Source organism: Amphiura filiformis, chromosome 13, assembly GCF_039555335.1.
Source record: "Amphiura filiformis chromosome 13, Afil_fr2py, whole genome shotgun sequence".
Classification (NCBI taxonomy): Eukaryota; Metazoa; Echinodermata; class Ophiuroidea; order Amphilepidida; family Amphiuridae; genus Amphiura; species Amphiura filiformis.
In genome coordinates, this window is record NC_092640.1 from 33,309,435 (window position 1) to 33,330,690 (window position 21,256).

At 37.1% G+C, this 21,256-nt stretch overlaps 1 protein-coding gene across 1 annotated transcript in view; it reads left to right on the plus strand.

Annotated features, from left to right (window-relative positions):
- Positions 1-21,256, plus strand: part of LOC140168259 (uncharacterized) — a 302,569-nt gene that overhangs the window by 243,803 nt on the left and 37,510 nt on the right. Inside the window, 8 exon segments of the mRNA XM_072191592.1 lie at positions 4,046-4,253; positions 4,884-5,028; positions 6,406-6,577; positions 8,524-8,865; positions 10,140-10,350; positions 14,840-15,052; positions 17,010-17,158; positions 20,389-20,589. Coding sequence (XP_072047693.1) covers positions 4,046-4,253; positions 4,884-5,028; positions 6,406-6,577; positions 8,524-8,865; positions 10,140-10,350; positions 14,840-15,052; positions 17,010-17,158; positions 20,389-20,589 — 1,641 coding nt within the window.

Here is a 21,256-nt window from a genome sequence, read left to right on the forward strand (position 1 = left end):
CTAACTACATTTTTTTTTACTTTTGTACTAATTTACACCATTTCCATTCACTCATTTTTGCATGCTTGAAATGTTTGTGGGTTTGCATGTTGGTCACTGATTACTCAGATTACATTGTTCACAATAATGTGCATGTTGATGTGCATGATATGTGCATTTACAGACCTTGGTTGTTATGGGAATGATAGATAGCATTGGAGTTTGGCAAACTGATAAATCTGGTTTAGACATCATTTTGCAATCTGGTGTAGACATGTGACTTGCTCCTACGAAATGAGTGTCAAGTCGCAGGTTGATAGTTTCCAGACCTTCTGGGTACTGAGATGATGCTATTTGTGTGATCCACACCCATCCTCCATTGACATACTACTACTGGCTTGCAAAATACCCCATTAACAGAGACATACTACTGGCTTGTACAGCTGTGTATCAAACAAAGAACATCAACTCAGCAGCCAAAATGTCTTGAAACTATCAACTTGCAACATTTACGCTTATGCCATGAGAGCAGGTCACATGTCCAACATAGTTATTATATTTAGCCACTTTAATTAGTCATAACAACACAGCAACGCCCTGGATAGAAGTGGTATAATAAAGTGTGTGGTCCGGGTGGTTATACTTTATTTCTTCTTTCACCATCTTGTGGGTACAAATTGATTTGCAAGTGCATGAACCGGACACTACGCCCAGAGTACACTGCAATATAGCGTTGGCACAGTATTTTGCATTTGTGCATGAAAGACTGAATACTGAAGCCACATAAAGACTGTATACCTACAAGATGGCAGACATGTGGCGTCACTTCGATTACCTCTATAGGCAAGTTCGGAATCTGGATATCTCATTTTGCCAAGTTCTGAACCATTATGAAAGCATACATGTGAAAACGTTTCATTTCAATGTTCATAATGTATATTTTTTCATCTGTCATAATAATAATGTTATTAATAATTAGCAGGCTACTAAAAGATGTGAGTGGTATAACCACCATGATATCATAGCCCAGCTACTGTCAGTTAGGGTTTACACACACAGGTTGCTAATTGGGCTATTCGCCAGTGAAGTGGTTATGTAACTCCTTGGTAACTGGATCACACACCTTTTGGAATCGATAAAACATGCCATAGACTTTATGTTGCGATCATTTCGATCATGGTGTAGAACTCAAAAGCGTGATCCAGTTGATATGGTGATAATCGGATTACACGTAACACTTCGCTGCCAAATAGAGGCCATTAGCATTTCACCATCTTGTGGGTAAAACCTGGTAAATGAATATGGTTGCATTTCCATTTATTGTCATGGGTGCGAATCTGTGTACTCATCTCTGATGGGAAATGGTGTATGATTTCTTGAATACTTGAAGTTCATTATATTGATTTACCCACAAGATGGCCGAAAATGATGACCTCAATTGCAGTTGAAATCTGTACACCCCTATGGAAGACATGCTCTTAATTTCCCACACAGTGGTTGTAGAATTCAAATGGTGTCACCCATTCACGTAACTCCAGGCCCGTACACGGGGGGTGCGACTGCACCTAAATTTGCAAAAGTATACAAAAGTCCCAAAATTTCAGAATTTGCGAGCGTAGCTAGCAAAAAATCAGGTTTTTTTACGCTTTTTTGGTCAAAAAAGGTCCAAATTTGGGGAAGAAAGTCCACTTTTCACAAAATTGCCCCCCCCTTGTAAAAAAGTCCACTTTTCAAAATTAGCACCCCAAAAAAAAATCCTGTACGGGTCTGGGTAACTCTATTTGAAATTCACACTCCCTGTGTGAAAATTTAAGATCATGTCATTCCATTGGAAGTGTATGAATAACCCATCATATCAACATTTTGACCTAATTATTTGTGGCTCTAACCCATGATTGGTATAATCCTAATTATACATGTTAAGAAAACAGGGTGTCATTTTGGTTCATTATATATGACACTTTTTCTTGTGCACAATGACTTTCTGATATTTTGCTCTTGGTGCGATACACTTTTAAGGTTGACGTTTCTCAGCTCTGATATTTGTACAAATTAAGACAAGTTGAAAAGTTCATCAGGATCTTACTCAATATACCGTTGTTATGAGGAATATGCAGTAGATTATTCATGAGCTTGGCATTAACCATTATTAGAAAGCGTAAAAACACCTTACAAGTTCAGATCCTAAAAGTGATATATCCATTTTTCAGACAAATATAACTTGTCAATTATAAAGAACATAATGAAAAAATTATGCTGTTTTTTATTATAGTTTCAAGAATATACATGGAATTAAAGTGTCAATTAAAAGCTAGCATTATAGGACAGATGGCGGTGGCCTTAAACTAAAAGGGCATTTTGTGATCCACAGCATCATCCCCCACTTTTCTCAAAAAAAGTTTGAATTTTGTTCTGGTATACACATTGTCTATGGAGCAGTGTAATACACATAATCTCATGCATAACTCACAAACGCAAAATCAGAATCAACTGAAATTTTGGGAATAAGCTTTTTCCATGGATATCTACTGAAAAATGTCATAAAAAGAAAGAAAGAGGATGCTAGGATCACAAAATACTCCTTTAACACAAAAAGTTTGAAAATGGCGTATATTGCCTTTTGCATCTGACCTCTTCACCTGTACATTGCTATCATGTTTTTTGCTTCTTGAGAACACCGACAGAGTGTGACTATTTTAATATACCTGAAGGAAATCTAAATAACATCAGAAATACCAAAGTTCAAAATCCCAACCCTAAATCTTACATAGAATTTACATATGTAAGGGTACGGTGAGTTTGGATTTATGACTAGTTACAGGACTTGAATGCATTGGGCTATTCTATTTAAAATCCACACTACCCCTGTGGAAGATGCTGGAGATATCTTCTACAGGGGGAGTATGAATTTCAAATGGAATGAACACATTAGGCAGCTCCATTTGAATTTCATACACCCTCTGCAAAAGATTCAATCTAAATCTTCCACTGAGGGAGGGTGAGTTTGAAATGGAACTGCTAATGTGCTCATTCCATTTGAAATTCATACTCCCCCTGTGGAAGATATGTCCCAAATCCTCCACAGGGGTAGTATGGATTTTAAATGGAATAGCCCATTGTAAATGTAAGTGGAATCAACCCATGGTCATATGAATTATGTAAGTTTGTATCACAGTTTGTGACCTGCTGCCCAGGGTCTTAGCTAGCTACCCGTCTGGCCGTCAAGTCTGGCCGTCATTTTTGACGGCCAGTTTGCTCCTGGGATGGGCAAAATTAATGCCTTTGACAGATGCTATATTATAAATAGTATGTTTTGAGAAGCTAATTGCCCTTTTTAGTAGACCCAAGTTGTAGAACAAGGCCATATCAGCACATATTTGAACTCGTTGAACCCCCAATGGGCTATAGATGTCTGGTAAATGTTTTTAAAGGTCAAATTAGGACAGGCAATTTTATTCAAATGACGGGCAGCCCTCAATTTCTAGCTAAGACCCTGCTGCTGCCACAAAAATGAGCGTAAAATCACAAGTTCATAGTTTCGAGATATCCTGGATGCTGAGTTGATGCTTTGTTTGTCACGCACTTGTACAAGCCAGTAGTATGCCAATTGTGCCCAGGAATGTGCCCCATTCACAAAGGACATACTATTGGTTTGAACAGGTGCGTGTGAAACAAAGAATCACCAACGCAACAGCCAGGATGTTTCAAAACTACCAACTTGCAACTTTACGCTTATTTCGTGGTAGCAGGTCACATAATGATGTGAATGTTGTTATTGGGTTGTTCAATTTGAACTCCATACATCCCCTGTGGAAGATGTGATCTTAATATCACACAGAGGGAGTGTGAATTTCAAATGTGTATGGTTACCTGAATGAGTGACTCCGAAATCTACACTCCCTTGTGTATGGATTTCAAAAGGGCTTGCCCATTTTCTGCAAAATTTAACAATTGACATTGTGAAATGTGTTTGGCAGCCTAATTTTGTTCAGTACTAATTTTTTTTCTTTTTTCTTTTCCCCCTCCGATTCTCCTTGTTCTTGTCCATTGTGTTTTATGCCTACAGCTTTTTGTGCAGCTGAATGAATTAGATAGGGACGATTTAGGGGGTGAACAAAGTGTCATTCTCAGTAAAGGAGCTTCATGGAAATCACGAGCCAGGTGGATTAAGTTTGAAGAGAATTGGGAGGAAGGGGCTAACAGATGGAGCAAACCACATGTAGCATCACTCACATTCAATAGTCTACCTCAACTAAGAAGAGGCCTCGAAAATGGTAAGGGACCAGTAAATAGTTACATTAGGGGGACCACAAAAGGGGACCTGATTTAAGTTTTAGGAGCTGATAGATGGAGCAAATCAAATGTAGCATCATCACGTCAATAACATTCTCAACTAACAAGCAGACATATCATAATTCAAAGCACAATTTTTTTAATTTGAAGGACAAGGTATTATTTTTGAAATATTAGTGGAGTTACTTATGGTTATGGCTTGTTATTTGTGGGAGGTAATGGAACATTTTGAGATTCTGGTCTTAAATGATAGATAAGGGTTCCAGCAACTCAAATCAAATTGTTATAATTTATTTTCTCCCAGCCCCTTGGTGGCCATTTGAATTTCATAATGGCGGACATTTTCTATATATTTTGGACTGTTATAATCTCTAATCTCCCCATTTTGGCTTAAAACTTGACCATAATAGATCAGGACAAACACATAATTGTTTTTAATGATTGGGGTCAAATGCCACCACCTACATTCGTGGCTCTTAAGCCGCAGCAGGTCTAGTTGTACTTGTTCTCAAAATTACAAAAAATGACTTTATTTTATCGTAGCAGGGTATCGATATGCATTATAATAATACCTAACAAGTTGTTGTATCTATCCCCCGTCATATTTCTAGGTCTCATCATGTTGGATGTGATGGAGACTTCCTTGCCAGTTATCTTCAACCTTCTTGTAGATGGGTTAGTAAGAATGGAATTAATTGAACCTGAACACCAAGGAGCAATACTAAGGATGCTTCATCTCTGTGGTACAGGAAACAAGTAAGTATGCCATCATATGATTTTAATATACCTACATGTCATAGGTCAACTGTGCAAGAGGTCAATGGTCATAGGTCAACTGTGTAAGAGGTCAAAGGTCAATGACATTATGTAAGGATTGATGTAGATAGCTTTACTTAACCAATAACGGTGTAAACACCACGGTAAAACAACAGGATAAGGGTATCCATCTTTTTCCTTGGTGTTTAGGCTTCCCTGAGTTAACTTGTAGTTGGGAATTTGCCACTCCTCATGCACAAGTGTACAGATCTGCTTTACCTTACCAGCACTATATGCGGCTACCCATTATATAGGCTACCTGGGTGGAGAGATGCAATAGAGGTAAGTGCCTTGTCTAAGTGTACAACACAATGGCACCGTTGGGGCTTGAACCCACCACATTCCAATTGTACCGCTGCACCCCATGTCCTCAAACACCAAAGGGCATATTAAAAATTATCTTAGGTGCACAGAAGTGCACTGCACAAATGTCACAGGTGAGTATTACTAGAGGTCAAAGGTTAATGATATAGTGTCAGAATCATTGTTGAGTAAGTGATGGCATTGGTAGTGACCAAACGCTAGAGAGCATGCTATTGTCGTGTATTGATGATCACCCCAAAAGGGAGGACCTTTGACCTTTTTGAACTTACGGCATGAAAATCATTTATTACAATAAAAATTTGTATGTTTGTTAATATGTGACCCCTCGGCACAACTGAGCCCGGTTGTCGCCAGTGCCACTATTGAGATATGCTCCATCGAACTTAACAATAAACAATAGGAAACAAAGGATTTATTGACTGTTTTATTAATTTTTCACTACTTAAATGTCAAGTACTATAGACATGATATACATCATTTTAAAGCTAATTTCAAACAGAATATTTTGGTTGAATATCTCAAAAATGATGATTGGCGACTTCAGGGCTCAGTTGTGCCGAGGGGTCACATATGTTGTAGAATAAAACATGAAACGTAAGGGAGTATAAGAAGAAGGGTGCTAACTTTAATTACAAATGAAACAAAATACATTATTCTACAACATACTAGAAATACAAGACTTTTAATATTAAATAAAATGTCAAAGATCATCCTTATTGGGATTTTGTGAATGGATACTCAAAATTTTGCATCAGACAAGGAAGATACACTGATGAGCTAGCTAGAAACTGCCAGTGTGAAAACCCGGAGTGAAAACAGGAAAGTAAAATCCTGGGGAGAAGCCACTTCAGGTGCGGTTCATCACACACATCATCAACGGAGGAAATTGGGTTATCTATCTCTCAAACAGACTCTTAGACTGGGATATTGATGCACAGTCCGAGATTTCCGAAATTGCAAAATGGCTTATTATGCAACCTTTTTTTTCCACAGGAAACCAAGAGAACAATGGAAGGGGAGTGTGTCTGCCATCCGTAGGTTGTCAATGATCACAGATGCAGCAAGACATAATAGTACTGACAACAATGTACCACCTGTTTCACCCAGTAGCAAGTCGTTACAAGCCTTCAGTATGGATACAAACTGTTCTAACAATGCAATATATGTAAGTATAGACAGGGCCGGATTTACCATTGGGCCAGATGGCCCCAGGCGTGGCCCCAGGCCCAGTGCCTCTTAAATTTTGGGCCTCCCAAAGTTGCCCAGTCTTCCTCTTTTGCCTGAAAAATGCATTTTGGTCCAAAATAGGATAAAATTGCACAATTTTGGCCTTCAAATAGCATAATTCGCCTTCATTTTGGGCTAATATCATAGTACAGGGATCTATACGATGATTTTTTTAGGGGTGTGTATCATCTAGAAAGGATGTTCCTCAAATTGAGAAAAAATTCTAGGTATGACTTGTTGAACTACAAATGTCCTAGTAGATTCGGAACAAAATATTTTCGTCTCCCTCTAAATTTTGATTCATCCGCCGCCTCTATTGATCTTATACATAAACCAAAATTTGGCCACTTGAGTGTACATGCATTCCTCAAATTGCATTTGGGCCTCCCAATTTTGGCCTGGCCCAGGGCCCCAGAAAGGTATATCCGCCCAGGTATAGACAAAGGCAAAGCTATATCAGTTTGGGGCGCTGTGAATTCAAAGACTCCTCTGAATTCACAGACCGTCTGTGAATTCAAATACTCTTGCTAGCTTCTTACTGTATTTTCAGCTAGTTTTGTATCGAGGTACTTACATGCTGTTGTGTATATTGTTGTGGTTTAAACATTTCCTATGTGCTACAACAACATAATATCTTTAAAAACCAGTGGACAAAGTTTGGCTGCAAGTTTTTTGGATATTTCTACTTTATTGTGGTTCCTCAAAGTATGTTGGAATTTTGGGTCAGAGGTCATCTAGGACCCATTGTTAAAAGGGTGGTGAAATAACATTTCTAAAATTGTTCCTATTTCAAATATTTGAAAATAGGGAAATAGGTCAAGAAAGTCAGTCAATTGAATTGCTTTAGTTAATTCTATGAACTTTTTGCACATCCGCCATCGGCGATGTGCATTCTTTTTACCGCGTTCTTCTTCTTCTTCTTCTTCTTTCTTTCTTCTGTCAACATCATAATCAGCCATCGTAGCCACATGCTTTCAGGCATGTTGACCATACTTGGTCAGTATAACTGCTTGGTGGTGCCACAGATGTCACATGATCAACTTCCGGTCAAATGTCATCCACTTCCGGTCAATGGCCAAAACTTGGATTTTCACTAAAAATGCTACTCCTCCCACATATTACATAGCACCGTGACGTCACTTACACACATGCATCATCTATAGCCACTGTCTAAAAGTTATACCACAAAATTGGAATCAAAGGTCATTAAGGGTCACTTCCGGTAAAAGTCTGAAAAATTTGTAAAAAATATTCAAAAAATCACTGTCTTTACAAATTACATAGCAGAGAGTCGCCATTAGCACACATGCATCGCTACTAGCCAGGGTCTTTAGGATGTCTACAGTTTTGGGGTCAAAGGTCATTAAGGGGTTACTTCGGTCAAAACCAAAATTATCAAAAATGTTTAAAAATTTTTATCTCAAAATGTAAACAGACCAGAGTAATATAATCATCATACATGAATCAGTGTTACTTGATGTATGCATGGTATTTTTATTTTGGGGGTCAAAGGTCATTAAGGGGTCACTTCCTGTTTTTAGCTAAATAACTTTAAGAATTTTTATCTCGACAACTAAACATAGTAGAATTTTTTAATTAAAATTGGAACAATGCATTTTGTCGGTGTACATAAGGTTTTTTTTTCATTGAAGTCAAAAGTCATTAAGGGGTCAAAAGGTCAATCATAAATTTTTTTAAATCAAAATCCACGATAAGTTCGATTAAGCTGAAATTCACCAGGAATATTCCTTATGACATCCTAAGCACTATGTTATATTTTTTTTTATTTTGCATCAGCCCCCCCTAAAATACCTGGCGGTTGTGCATGCTCGCGGTCGCAGGCGACCGCAACCATATCTAGTTCTTTTTCTTTTGCTCCTTCAGTCTGTAGATGAGGTTCATGTATCTATGCTGGACAATCATGACCATGATGTCATCAGCCAAAATAACAACAACTCACAACATCAACATGCTGGAGTACACCGAGAAGGCATCATGCGTAAACTTCCTGAGGATGCTGAGGGCGCTATGGTGATGGTCGCCATGGAAGACTCCCTCAACGGTCCAGTAGCTGCACTTGTACGACTGGTGAATCCACCAGTGTTTGATAACTTTTTAGAAGCGCCAATACCTTTGAGGTTTATATTTTTATTAGTAGGACCCGACTACAGTAACGTAGATTATCATGAAGTTGGACGTGCAATGTCGACGCTATTCTCAGATGATGTAAGTACTTAAAGAGAATGTTCTATAATTAAAATATAGCCTAATAAGTACACTTGATATCAGGGAAGTTCAGCACTTTTTTGCCACTTTAACATGTACTTTGCATAAACAGGGAAAATTACAATTGTATATAGACTTTCATTGTTTTTCAAATAGGGAAGCTTATTATTTAAAGCGGAAGGGGGATTAAGCTGGATGCCAATACTTTCCTCTGTCCCTCAATATAAGTAAAGAGAAAGTAAAAAAGAAATCATTAGCATCATTTAAAAGAAGCAAAGACATTGATGACATAGTTAAGCTTTCCATTTTGTATTGAAATAGGTAACTCATTAAAAATGTTTGAAATTAACAGGATTTGAAGGTACATGTAAAAAGATATATATGGCCACAATGGTTTTTTAACTTCACTGAGCAAAATGATTTGGATATGGCATGTGGTCATGTATTAGGGGATCTTCTTGGTATTTGGTAGGCCATTATGACACTTGTCAATACCCAATAAATTAAACTTGCTCTTGTCAGATGAAGTCCGGGTAAGCCGTCTGTACCTGAATCCAGTGGCATAGCCAAGGAGGGCAAGGGGCAGCTGCCCCTGTAAGAAGTCTTGCCCCCCCCCCACCCACCCGTGTGATGCTGGCCGCCCTGATACATAAGATTTTAGCCCTTTTTTGTACATTTTAGCCAAAGTTTTCATTAAAGTTTGCCCCCCTTAAAAGGTGACTTGCCGGACCTCTGAAAAGTGCTGGCTAATACCCCGTTTACATTGGGCGAAAGTGGTAATCGAATTCACTAAAGTCGTAATCGACTTAATTCGTATCATACGTGTAAACAGGTACAGTCGTAATTAATCGTAATTCAAAAGTCGTAATTCCAATGATGACTTGTATCATCATTCATTTCAAGTGAATTCGAATAAGTCGTCATTAATTACGACTTTTTGCTAATGTAAACGAACATGTTGTTGAATTCGTATTTACCTGCCGATACCATTGGTAACAAACAAATTCGATATTTGTGAATGCGAATTTGAAATTGAATTAAGCCGATGCAGTGTAAACACCCACCAAACGAATTAATTTGCGGTCGTAATTCAAAATACGGCTTAAGTCGATTACGACTTTTGCCCAATGTAAACGGGGTATATGCCACTGCCTGAATCTTGTCTCTTTTACTAATTTTGACCCCAAAGTATTCAAATCGAGTAGTCCTAACCCAAACCCTCAACCCAATCATTGAGTCAGCATACTGTATTTTGGGTGTTTCTTCTCCCACAGATATTCCGAGATATGGCTTACGCTGCCTTAGACAAACAGGACCTATTGAATGGCATCAATGAATTCCTGAACGATACCATGGTCTTGCCCCCTGGTGACTGGGACAGAGACTTATTGTTACCTATCACAAGACATCAGAAAAGGGAACAAGAGAAGGTGATGCAGAGACGGAAAACAATCTCTCCCTTACAGATGGAGAAAGATGCTGAAGGTAGGTGCTGACTTAGATATATATAGAGAGATATATAGAAGATAGGCCCACATGTTGGCCTTAATAATTATGGTAAAAAGGTGTATCTTATGTTTACTTCACTAACATGTTACTGCTTTTTGCCATAGCTTTGATCAACTTTTTTCCAATGACACTCACTGCTAAAAACAATAGGAAGATACCTACTACAATAAAAGAAAGATAGGGCCTACTTTGTTTTGCCTAAGTATATGTCATACAGTTAACCAACCCAAGGCAAAAGGGGATGTGTTTTCAAAAACACTGTCCTTGAAAGCGTAGAAGAATATGAGGTATAATGCCAGTGTATATGCCCTTTGCACAGATCCGCCATCTTGCTACCAAAACAAGGTTCTCTCTGCAAACGCATGTGCAAAATGTGCATTTTTGTTTCTCCCGCTTTTCTAGCAATACGCCAGAAGGCTATTGCAAAGCGTACACAGTAATTAAAACATGTGTTTGACAGGCGTGCGCACACACAACACACTTTGCAGGTAGAATCTCGGTTTGAGATGACCGTGTGATCAGCGAATAAAGTGTATGATGGAAGTCCATGAAATGAAATGCCCCCATGCCTCCCCCAGATGCCACCAATGTCTGTAGCCTACACTGGGATATTCCAGTTGAAATCCACACCCCTGTGGAAGACATGACCTTAATCTTCCACACAGGGAGTGTGACTTTCAAATGGGGTTATGTGAATGTGTGATCCATTTGAAATACACACTCCCTGTGTGGGAGATTAGGGTTATGTCTGTCATAGGGGTGTATGTATTTCAACAGGAATATCCCATTGTTGACAGAAGTGGAAGGACTGCTATTATTATAAATGTGGGCAGATGGACACTTTGAGAAGGAATGAGCCAATTTGTGAAAATGCATGAGTGGGTGTTATAATCACAATGTCTATTTTCAGGCATCAAAAAATTAAGCCAGGCCTGGGAAGAAAAGGGCCGGCCCGACGCAAAGTTGATATGCCGTGAGTATGGAACGACCCACACATTTTCCCTCAGCTTGTTCATGCATATACATTTTGCTTTCATTTGTACCTTAGATCCCGCCGCGAGAGGTCTTTTGCATACCAAAGTGGTGTGCATGCTCGTCCCAAAAAAATGTAGAAAAAGGGTTAATTTTTGGCCTTGGCGTCATAGACGTTTTTAGAAAAAAGGGTGCTTTTCATGTAAAGTTTTGATGTTTAGGGTATTTTTTGTCAGCTTCAATTGGTTTATGAGTTTACGCCATTTAGGGGTCCATTTTATTTTCTTATGCTGAATTATGCCATATTTTGGGGGTAAGATTTACAGAGCCTTACGCCAATAAGGGGTGAAATTGTTCTACACTGATTACGCAATTTCAGGGTCCATTTTTGAGGTGCTGGGACGAGCACCTATATCACTTTGGTATGCGAAAGTGACACCCTCGGCCTCAGATCAACTTTCAACTTTCCATTCGGGCCCTCAGATTCTATTCCAGCCCTCCAAATTTTAAACCTGAGGGACCACATGCCCCTCCTTGAAATGTGTGCCTTATTCCACGGTCACTTCTAGGAGGCAGATATACAAGCTATTTTGTACTGATCATCTCTGCATGTACTTTTGATATGAAAGGAAAAACAGGGTTTTAAATTTAGTTGATTCTGTAATTAAGTTCTAACAAAAAAATCTTTCACTTCTGTTCACTCATTTATGGACCTCTTAGGGAAAGGTAAGATTTTTTCTTCAGTTTGTCCGTAATTAGCGATATTGTCATTTTAAAAATCTTATGCATTGTGGCATGGTATGGTACAACTGAACTCTGATCTTTTATTGGTAAATTGTGCTTTACAAATCCACTAGATTACTCACGTTTTAGGCGTTTCATCTTCCGATCGGAAAACTTCATCAGTAATGTGATGAACCAGCAACACTCCTACTCTCATCTCTAGAGTGTTCAGTTCTTTGCAGTAACTGGTCATATATATACATGATTGAGTGAGGATATACTCACTCAATCATGTATATGACCAGCTTTTACAAAGAACTACACCCTCTGGAGATGAGAGTAGGAGTGTTGCTGGTTCATCACATTACTGATGAAGTCTGCCGATCGGAAGATGAAATGTCTAAAAACGTGAGTAGGCCTAATCTAGTGGATTTGTAAAGCACAATTTACCAATAATTGATATCTAACAGTCCTGATGAACTTATTCAAGGAGGGATGAACTCTGACCTACTAGGAATTTTCTTTTTAGAGCTTACAAAATGTAGCTTAAAATGTTTTATTTAAGTTTTTGAAAAAAATATATAAATAGAGATAACAAACAAATATAGTAATTGAGATAACAATGTGTTTTTTCAAAAGTTTGTGTAAAACATTTTGAACAATATTTTCTAAGCTCAATTTTTTCTCCAATAGGTCAGAGTTCAGATGTACCTAAATTTGATAAAACTGTCCCACAAAGCAGTAGTAATTTAATAGCGATATCGCTAATTATCATTGTTACCTCGCTAATCTTGATTGAAATTGGACTTTTTCAAAGCAGTATTCAATATTATATGTACTAACATGCTCCATTACAATATTGTGTGATAATGATATGATAGTTAATATGATATATCATTTCCACCTTGCACTAAAAGTACTACGTATGTGCAAGACTGATAAGATAATATATAATGCCACCTTTTTCACAGTGTGTTAAGATGCAAGAATTTTTCATTTGTATTTAAATCTGAAACTACTCTGCTTTTTTTATTTCTTTTTCACCATCTTTTCTTTTTTCCTTGCTCTTTCATTATTTCTCAATCTTTTTCATCTTCTTTCTTTCTTTCTTTCTTTCTTTTTGTCTTTCTTTCTGTCTGTCTTTCTTTCTTTCTTTCTTTCTTTCTTTCTTTCTTTCTTTCTTTCTTTCTTTCTTTCTTTCTTTCTTTCTTTCTTTCTCTCTTTCTCTCTTTCATTCATTTCTTTCTTTCTTTCTCTCTCTCTCTCTCTCCTTCCTTCTACTATTCATCTTCTCACACTTTATTTTCTTTCATACTCTAGAATGAAATACTCCATACAAGGTGATATACCCGTCATGATAGGTCATCAAAAAATATGCAAATTAAGTAGCTCATTTGCATATTAGTTTCATTGCATAATACATTATATTAACAATATATCTTTGCTCAAATTATGTAGCTCATTTGCATAGTAATTGATTACTGAAATGAAACACCCCACATATATGGATTGAGAGTGCTTGTTTATCAAATATTATTTAGAGAATAAAGGTATTGTTTTTATCTGCTGGAGTGCATCTATCGTCTCATACAACACGGGCCAAAAATAATGATGTCACGTTTTATATGAGACGATAGATGCACGGCAGCGGCTAAAAACAATAACTTTATTCTCATTCTTAAAAACTTCAATTCAAATAAATATATTAATCAAAAGTACCAAATTCTAATCAAATTAAATCCTACATTTTACAAGGAATTACCTAGGTCTTAGAATCGATCAGCCCCGTTGTTTCTATGCACCTTCGATTGGTTCAAATAGGGCGTACTAATTATTAAAGCAATATTGTGCATGTGAGATTGTCTGTACAAAAATTTGGATTTTTGCGAGATTGCAATGTACTTTGATGAATTAAAATATGCTGTGAAAATAATGCCTAATGCTGTTTTTATAGTATCATGCCACTTTGCTGCTCAATGGTGACATTTGTGTCACTACGAAATTGCAGAAGAAATGCTAGCTTTGACCAACAAGCAGCATGTCAATAAACTTGCCGCTTTGTCAAGATGTGGCAAAACGCAAGGAGTCTACTTAGGAGCGGTGCCACTTTTGAGGTATGGCACTGCCTGCTATTTCAGCCAATGAGAACAGAACGCAACCCCTACGGCAACATTTGGTTTCAGAGTCAAGCCACCGAGTGGCATAGCACTTGGTGACTGCCGCTTGCATTTATTTGCAGGCGTGTACGACTGTATGTCCCCAGTTGCCGCATTTACAAGTATTAGGGTGCGATCACTAAAGAAGAAAAAAGGCTCCACATTCGGTATGATATGACACCCCCACAGTTTGAATGCAGTTGGAAATGTGCACACATACTCCGTAACATTATAACATGGATTTTGACCATCAACCACACCAAACTTAAGATTTTTGTCCTTGTACCCCCTTACTAATTCCATCCCATTCCCTTGCGACATATATCATCTTCGTAATCCCTTAATCCCATCCCATACCCTTAACTATAACCAAATATATAACATGTCCTGTATATTCATCAAACTTTTGTGTGAATTTGGTAATATTTTAATCCAAACTGACAGAGCTTTTCATACACATATGATACAACATATCCCAATTGATAGTAAAATATGTTTTTGAATACTTTTATCTTTAATAAATTGTTACTAATCGAAGGTTGTCCCTCTTTTTGTCTCTGAAATTCAAATGAATATAACATATTTGTCTGTTGTTTTGTGTTCTCTTTCTCCAGCCATCTTAAAGATGTCCCAAGACGCTTTAAACTATGCAGATCCATTGCAAAGAACGGGTCGGATATTTGGCGGTCTCGTCAACGATGTCAAAAGAAGATTTCCTCATTACAGGAGTGATTTCACGGATGCCTTAAACTTCCAGTGTGTGGCAGCTTTCGTTTTCATCTACTTCGCCTGTCTCTCACCAGCAATCACATTCGGTGGTTTATTAGGTACGTGGTCACCAAAATGCAGTCATGGGGGAAAATTTTGAATATATTTCACCTTCTTGCCTTCTTGAAATGGCTCAAAATTTGTTTTACTCAATAACATAACTACCAAAAACATGTGACATCAATATAGAGAAGGAATGGTGGATTTGAACAAACAGCTACCAAACATCTTGTTTTAGTACTTTTTCATAAAAACAGGCCCCTGACAGTAAATTTCGCTGATCCCCCATGATCTTTTCCATCCCAGCACGATCTAACCAGCGATTCCCGCTGTTGTTTTGGTTCCACGCCAGCACCCCTTGTACACGCATGGAGGTCGCCATCTTGGAAAAAGGGGGTGCTGGCGACCGTCGAGCCCAGCACCATGACTACGCGTAACAGTATGCGTTCCTGACCATCAATCATCGGCCAAGTCTTATGCGTAGGTGCGAAATTAAGGTTAATTTTTGTGATTGAAACAGTGTTTTTCTTGTCTAAATATTTGCCTGGATAGCAGGATTGTTGGTTGATTTGATGTATTTAATATTAAGTTCATGGATGCGCTAAAAGTATTATTAAAAGTATTAAAATAGTACGGGTAATTTTATTACTTGAACGCGGAGCAGGGACGCGATGCAGCCGGTAGAAATCGCAGTAGTGTGCCAGGCCTATGCGATGGCAAGGTAATGGCAGCTTTCGTAGTTTTATTACTTTTTATGTAGAGTGACACTTCCCAATCTTATTTCTTCCCTGTTAGTACTTTTTCATACAAATTTCTGTTGAATTCTGTCATGCTATGTCTTTTTCTCACGACATGTCACCAAAAGGGCCCCTTTCTTAGCATATAAATGCAGGTCCCTGCATTAGGCTGTGTCACCATAAAACCACTTTACTTTTTCAACATAACCTTTTAAAAATCCCCATGTACTAGTACTTGGGACACTGTTAACATATCGGACTGTCTTCCCTCAAAAACGCAGTGTGTTGAAAAAAGAGTATTCCAAACTTTTTTCCTTGACTGTACAAGATATGTGACCATCCGCCACAAATGGACTGTAATGTTGGTAAAGCTTGTTTTGAGATGTGGTCTATTGAACCTCTCAAAAAACAGAGGATATCTTGCTTAACCCTAACTCTGCCAAACATAAAAAAAACTCAGTGCACAAAGCAACTGCAAGAGCAAGTATCCCATGTGATCAGCATGCGATAGGCCAAAGTCATAATATGTGACCATCCACCACAAACAGCTCGTAAATTCGGCAAATTGTATTCTGAGCTACAGCGCAAAATGTGCATAAAGATTGTATTCATATGTACCTCAAGTTGATGTGACATGTTTCTTATTTTGTTAGTGCCAGTCAAACACCTATAAACCAATCATTAATCCTATTGTTGAAGAGGATAATAAGCTTCTACCTATGTATAGAATTCTTAAATATCTGTAGTCTTTGTTTGCTTTGGCTAAATCCTGTTCCAGTGGTGGGATTTAACAATTAACAATGAGAGGACATTCCTGAACATCATTGACTTGGGAATGATTTAAAATGACCACCAATTATGACTGTTTGATATTTATTACCAGCCATGTGGGAAAAGAGACATGTGTAGCACTGAAATAAGGTATTTTTTGCTGAAGAAAAAAAGTTCAACAAAACCATAACTCGCTTCTGGATATCTTTTGGAGTCAAATGATAAATTATCTTAAAGCTTATGATATATATTTTCTAAACAGGAAATAAAACAAAATTGACTGGAGGCCTACTTTACGAGCGTTTCGTCGTGGACGGTCATATATATATCTAGTACCCAAGGGGTCCATAGTTCAATACAGCACCCAATCTTCTTCATTTCTTCCTTCCTTCTTTCCTTTCATTACTCAAAAAAAACCACCACCTGATGTATTATGGTTAAAACATTTGAATTTTGAAATCATGCTTTAATAATGCAACTGACTTTGAGCTTGCTTTAAACTTGATAGGTGAAAAAACAGACAACTGGATGGGTGTGTCAGAGATGATTGTGTCAACATCGCTATGTGGAATGTTGTTTGCACTGTTGTCAGGACAACCACTGGTAATGTTAGGAGGAACGGGACCGGTACTCATATTTGAAGAATATCTATACAAGGTAAGAACAAGGAATGGGAAAATGGAGAGAAGAGATTCTGAGATGGTAAAACATTAAATGGAAATTGTTTTAGGGTTATGTTTATGGTTAGGATTACAAATTAACGATTAGGGTTATGATTGGGGTGGCAACCTCTATATTCTGAAGGTGCTCATTAAAATGTTCATGACAAAATGGTTCAATTCATGTGACAAGGCACCGACGCGGTGTGTCCAGGATCTGTTCCTGCGGAGGGCTCAGAGGGGCTTTCAGAGTTATGCGGGGGCTTAATGGCTAAAATCGCCAAAAAACGGCTGATTTTACATGATTTTTAACAAAGTGCGGTGGGCTTCAGCCCCCAAAGTACCCCCTGGACCCTGGATTTAAGGGTGTGATAGGGTTATGTTTAGGGTTAGAAATAAGTGGTTAGGATTAGGAAAAAAAACATCAACAATTGCATAGTAGCAGACCTACGTGTATATGAAACGTTGCTACAGTATGCGTGGTGGAGAATTCGACAAGATTCGACTTGTCACCTCCAATGTATCGCACAGTTGATGATTTATTTCTAGAAATATTCCTGCTAAATACATTAAATTTGTCCTGTGTAATGAAATAAATGATTTGGTTTTTTTTATTTTCAGTTAAAATAAACACATAAGAATTATCTTGTGTGATTCATGTCGGAACAATATGTTCTTTTAATATTTTTTAGTGAAGCTATTTTAGTATGAATAGCGTTCACGAACTGCACAGTATACATTGATGGCTTTAAAATGGCTACTGATGACATCGAGAAATACCCAGTGTCTGTCTGCCGTAATATCTGACAGCATTGGCAGCTACAGTCAAATTCAATCTGTTCGGGAAATATTTGACAGTGTAAGGGGGAGGGGGTGTTGTACCAGAGAGGATGTAGTTCCCAGCAAACACAAAACGTTTTCGACATCATTCGCAAAAGGTTATAAAAGGTAGTCAGAAAACGTTTAAATGTCGGGTTATATAAAGGGTATATTAAGGGCTGGGGTATGAACGTTTGGACAGTATTTATTTTGGGACATTAGAGCACATCAGACATATCGAATTGCATTCTGAATACGAAGAATGTCATTCTGATATCAAATAATTTTGATTTTTTGAAATTTGCAATTTAATACACATTTTATGGCAAATCATTAAAATTGATATTTTGATATTTAACAGTACTTGAAGTAAACTTTATAAATCTGATGATTTATACTTAAAGTGTATGTAGGTGGGATGAAAAGCCGACGATCAATTGAAAATTTTGACCTTTCAGTATTGAAGATATGGATTTTTTTTTCCCAAAACACCAAAAAAAAAAATTAGGTCTTTTAGAAAAAAATCCATATCTTCAATATGAAAGGTCAAAATTTTCAATTGACCGTATTTTTCCTCCTGCTACATACACTTTAAGAAAATATCATTAGATATATATAATTTACTTCGAGGACTGTTATGTATCAAAAATTTGAAAAATATCAAATTTTTATTATTTGTCATAAAATTTGTATTATATTGTGATTTTTAAAGAATTAAAATTATTTGATATCAGAAAGAAATGCTTCGTATTCAGAATGCAATTCGATAGGTATGAGGTGCTCTCATGTCCCACAAAAAATACTGTCGAAACGCAATAAACGCTCATTTTGGATCCCTTAAGAGTATAAAACGTTTTCATAACCTTAAAAAACATCTTTTGATAATCTACTGCTCAGCAAACAAAAATGTTTTACAGAAAACGTTTAAATGTCGGGTTATATAAATGGTATAAAAACGTTTTAATAACATTCCATAAACATTCTTGAAAACTTAATACAAAATATTCTAAACAGAATGTTATTTTGGGGTTGAAAAAATATTTTGCGAAAAATGTTTGCCCCAAATATTTTCAATAACGCTTTTAAAAGCGTTTTCATGACCTTTATATAACCCGACATTTAAATGTTATTAAAAGGTTTTGAAAAAACATTTTAAGAACATTTCTGTGTTTGCTGGGTTCAAACATTTTGACATGTTATTTAAGTATTGACACAATATTTGGCAAAAATGTTTACAAAAATAGTTTACAATAACATTTTTGAAAACATTTAAAAATATTGTTGTGTGTTTTTTCATACAAAACGCGTTTTAAAAGCGTTATCATGACCTTTATATAACCCGACATTTTAATGTTATTAAAACGTTTTACCTAAACCAAAAGCCAAAATATAACTTATTTAAAACGTTTTTTAAAACGTTTTTTGTGTTTGCTGGGTTGTCAAAGATTGAGGTAGCAGCAAAGGAGAAAGGGCCATGGCATGGTGTATCTGATTCCTGTACTTGAGAGAATTCTTTTTTAAAAGCTGCCAACCTACCAACCCTTCCACTTGAATAGGCCATTTGGGCAAGCAAACAATTAATTGTTTTTGGCCTTAGGGTTAGGATTATGATTGTGATAGGGGTAGCAACTTCTATTATAAGTTAAATGTTCATGGCAAAGTGGTTAAATTCTCATGACGAGGGATTGGGGTTAGGTTTTTAGGGTTATGTTAAGGGTTAGGTTTAGGATTAGGAATAAGATAACATAGGGTTATTATTATGGTTAGGGTGTCAAACACTTTAAGAGTTACTCCTTAAAAGGTTCATGGCAAAATGGTTCACTTCTCGTGACAATACATCTTTGTGTTTCCAAACACGCCACTAACAAAGAAAAAATTTTCTATTCTGAGCCACTTGCTGTAATAGAATGTATACCAATAATTTCATGAATATTGTTGTTTCAGGGATGGTGTGACGTGGCATACACCTGTATACTGAACAGGGCACTTGTAGGTCCATGTATTATTCCTGTAGATAATTCTTGGAAGATAATGTCAAATCCTAACCATGAAACCCACTGAATTTTTAAGAAACACATCTAGAAGCCATTCTCATTGATTGTGATTAAACATTACTACACTACCCGGCTAAAATGGGGACAGCAAAAGAGTAAAGTGTCCTTAAAATGACAAAAAAATGGGACAAAATTGACAAATAGGGACGAGAATTTGGCTTTGCCCCCTCACACTAAAATCCTGGCTATGCTACTGTCTGCCCTTCACAGAGACAGTAATCATCAATTGTGACTACCAGATCATAATGTCTTAGGTAGCTGAATATATGTTAGGTGATATTTAATAAAAGATGGAGGCTAGTAAATTTTTTGTGATGTTCAAAGTTTTTAATAATTGGTCAATTACTTTCCCCAGTTTTGCAAGGAGGATGAGATTGATATAGACTTTATGGCTTTTCGTACATGGATAGGATTCTGGATATGCATCCTAGCGACCATCGTGGTGATGTTTGAGGGCAGTGTTTTAGTACGCTACTTCACACGGTTTACAGAGGAGATCTTCTCAACTCTGATATCTGTCATCTTTATATATGAAGTGTACAAAGGCTTAAGACATGTAAGTATTACATATGTTAAGGGATCGGTCAAAGTTTTTGCCAGAGGGATAAGAAATCCAAACATAAATATTTGGGTTTCTCACTTTGCTCAAAAATTTTTGTAACAAAAATGATGTGTTTTTCATCCCTGCCCACTCTGATTTTGGAGGCCACACTAATTTTTATTTCTTATTTAGACCAAAAGCTTAATCAAATGAAAAGTTTGAAAACATAAGTAAAGTTTCATACTTTGTTCATCATATTTTAGTACCATAATGATACTAATCATTTTTGTATGTCATACATTGTGCCATGTAAACTTAAAGGGGCATTTCGTGATCCACAGCCTCATCCCCCCACTTTTCCCAAAAAAAGTTGAGCTTTTTACACCGCTGGATACCTCTGGCCACATAATGTTTATGTACCAAATATTTCTTGCAGATTAATTCGTTTAGCAAAAAATATCGCCAAATTTGAATTTCGTTCTGGTGCACCAGAACGAAATTACAACACATTGTCTATGGAGCAGTGTAATACACATAATCATGCATAACTCGCAAACGCATAAAATCGGAATCAACTGAAATTTTGGAAATAAGCTTTTTTCGTGGCTACTGAAAAATGTCATAAAAAGAGGATGTTAGGATCACGAAATCCTCCTTTAAGTAGCACCATAAAATCATCTTA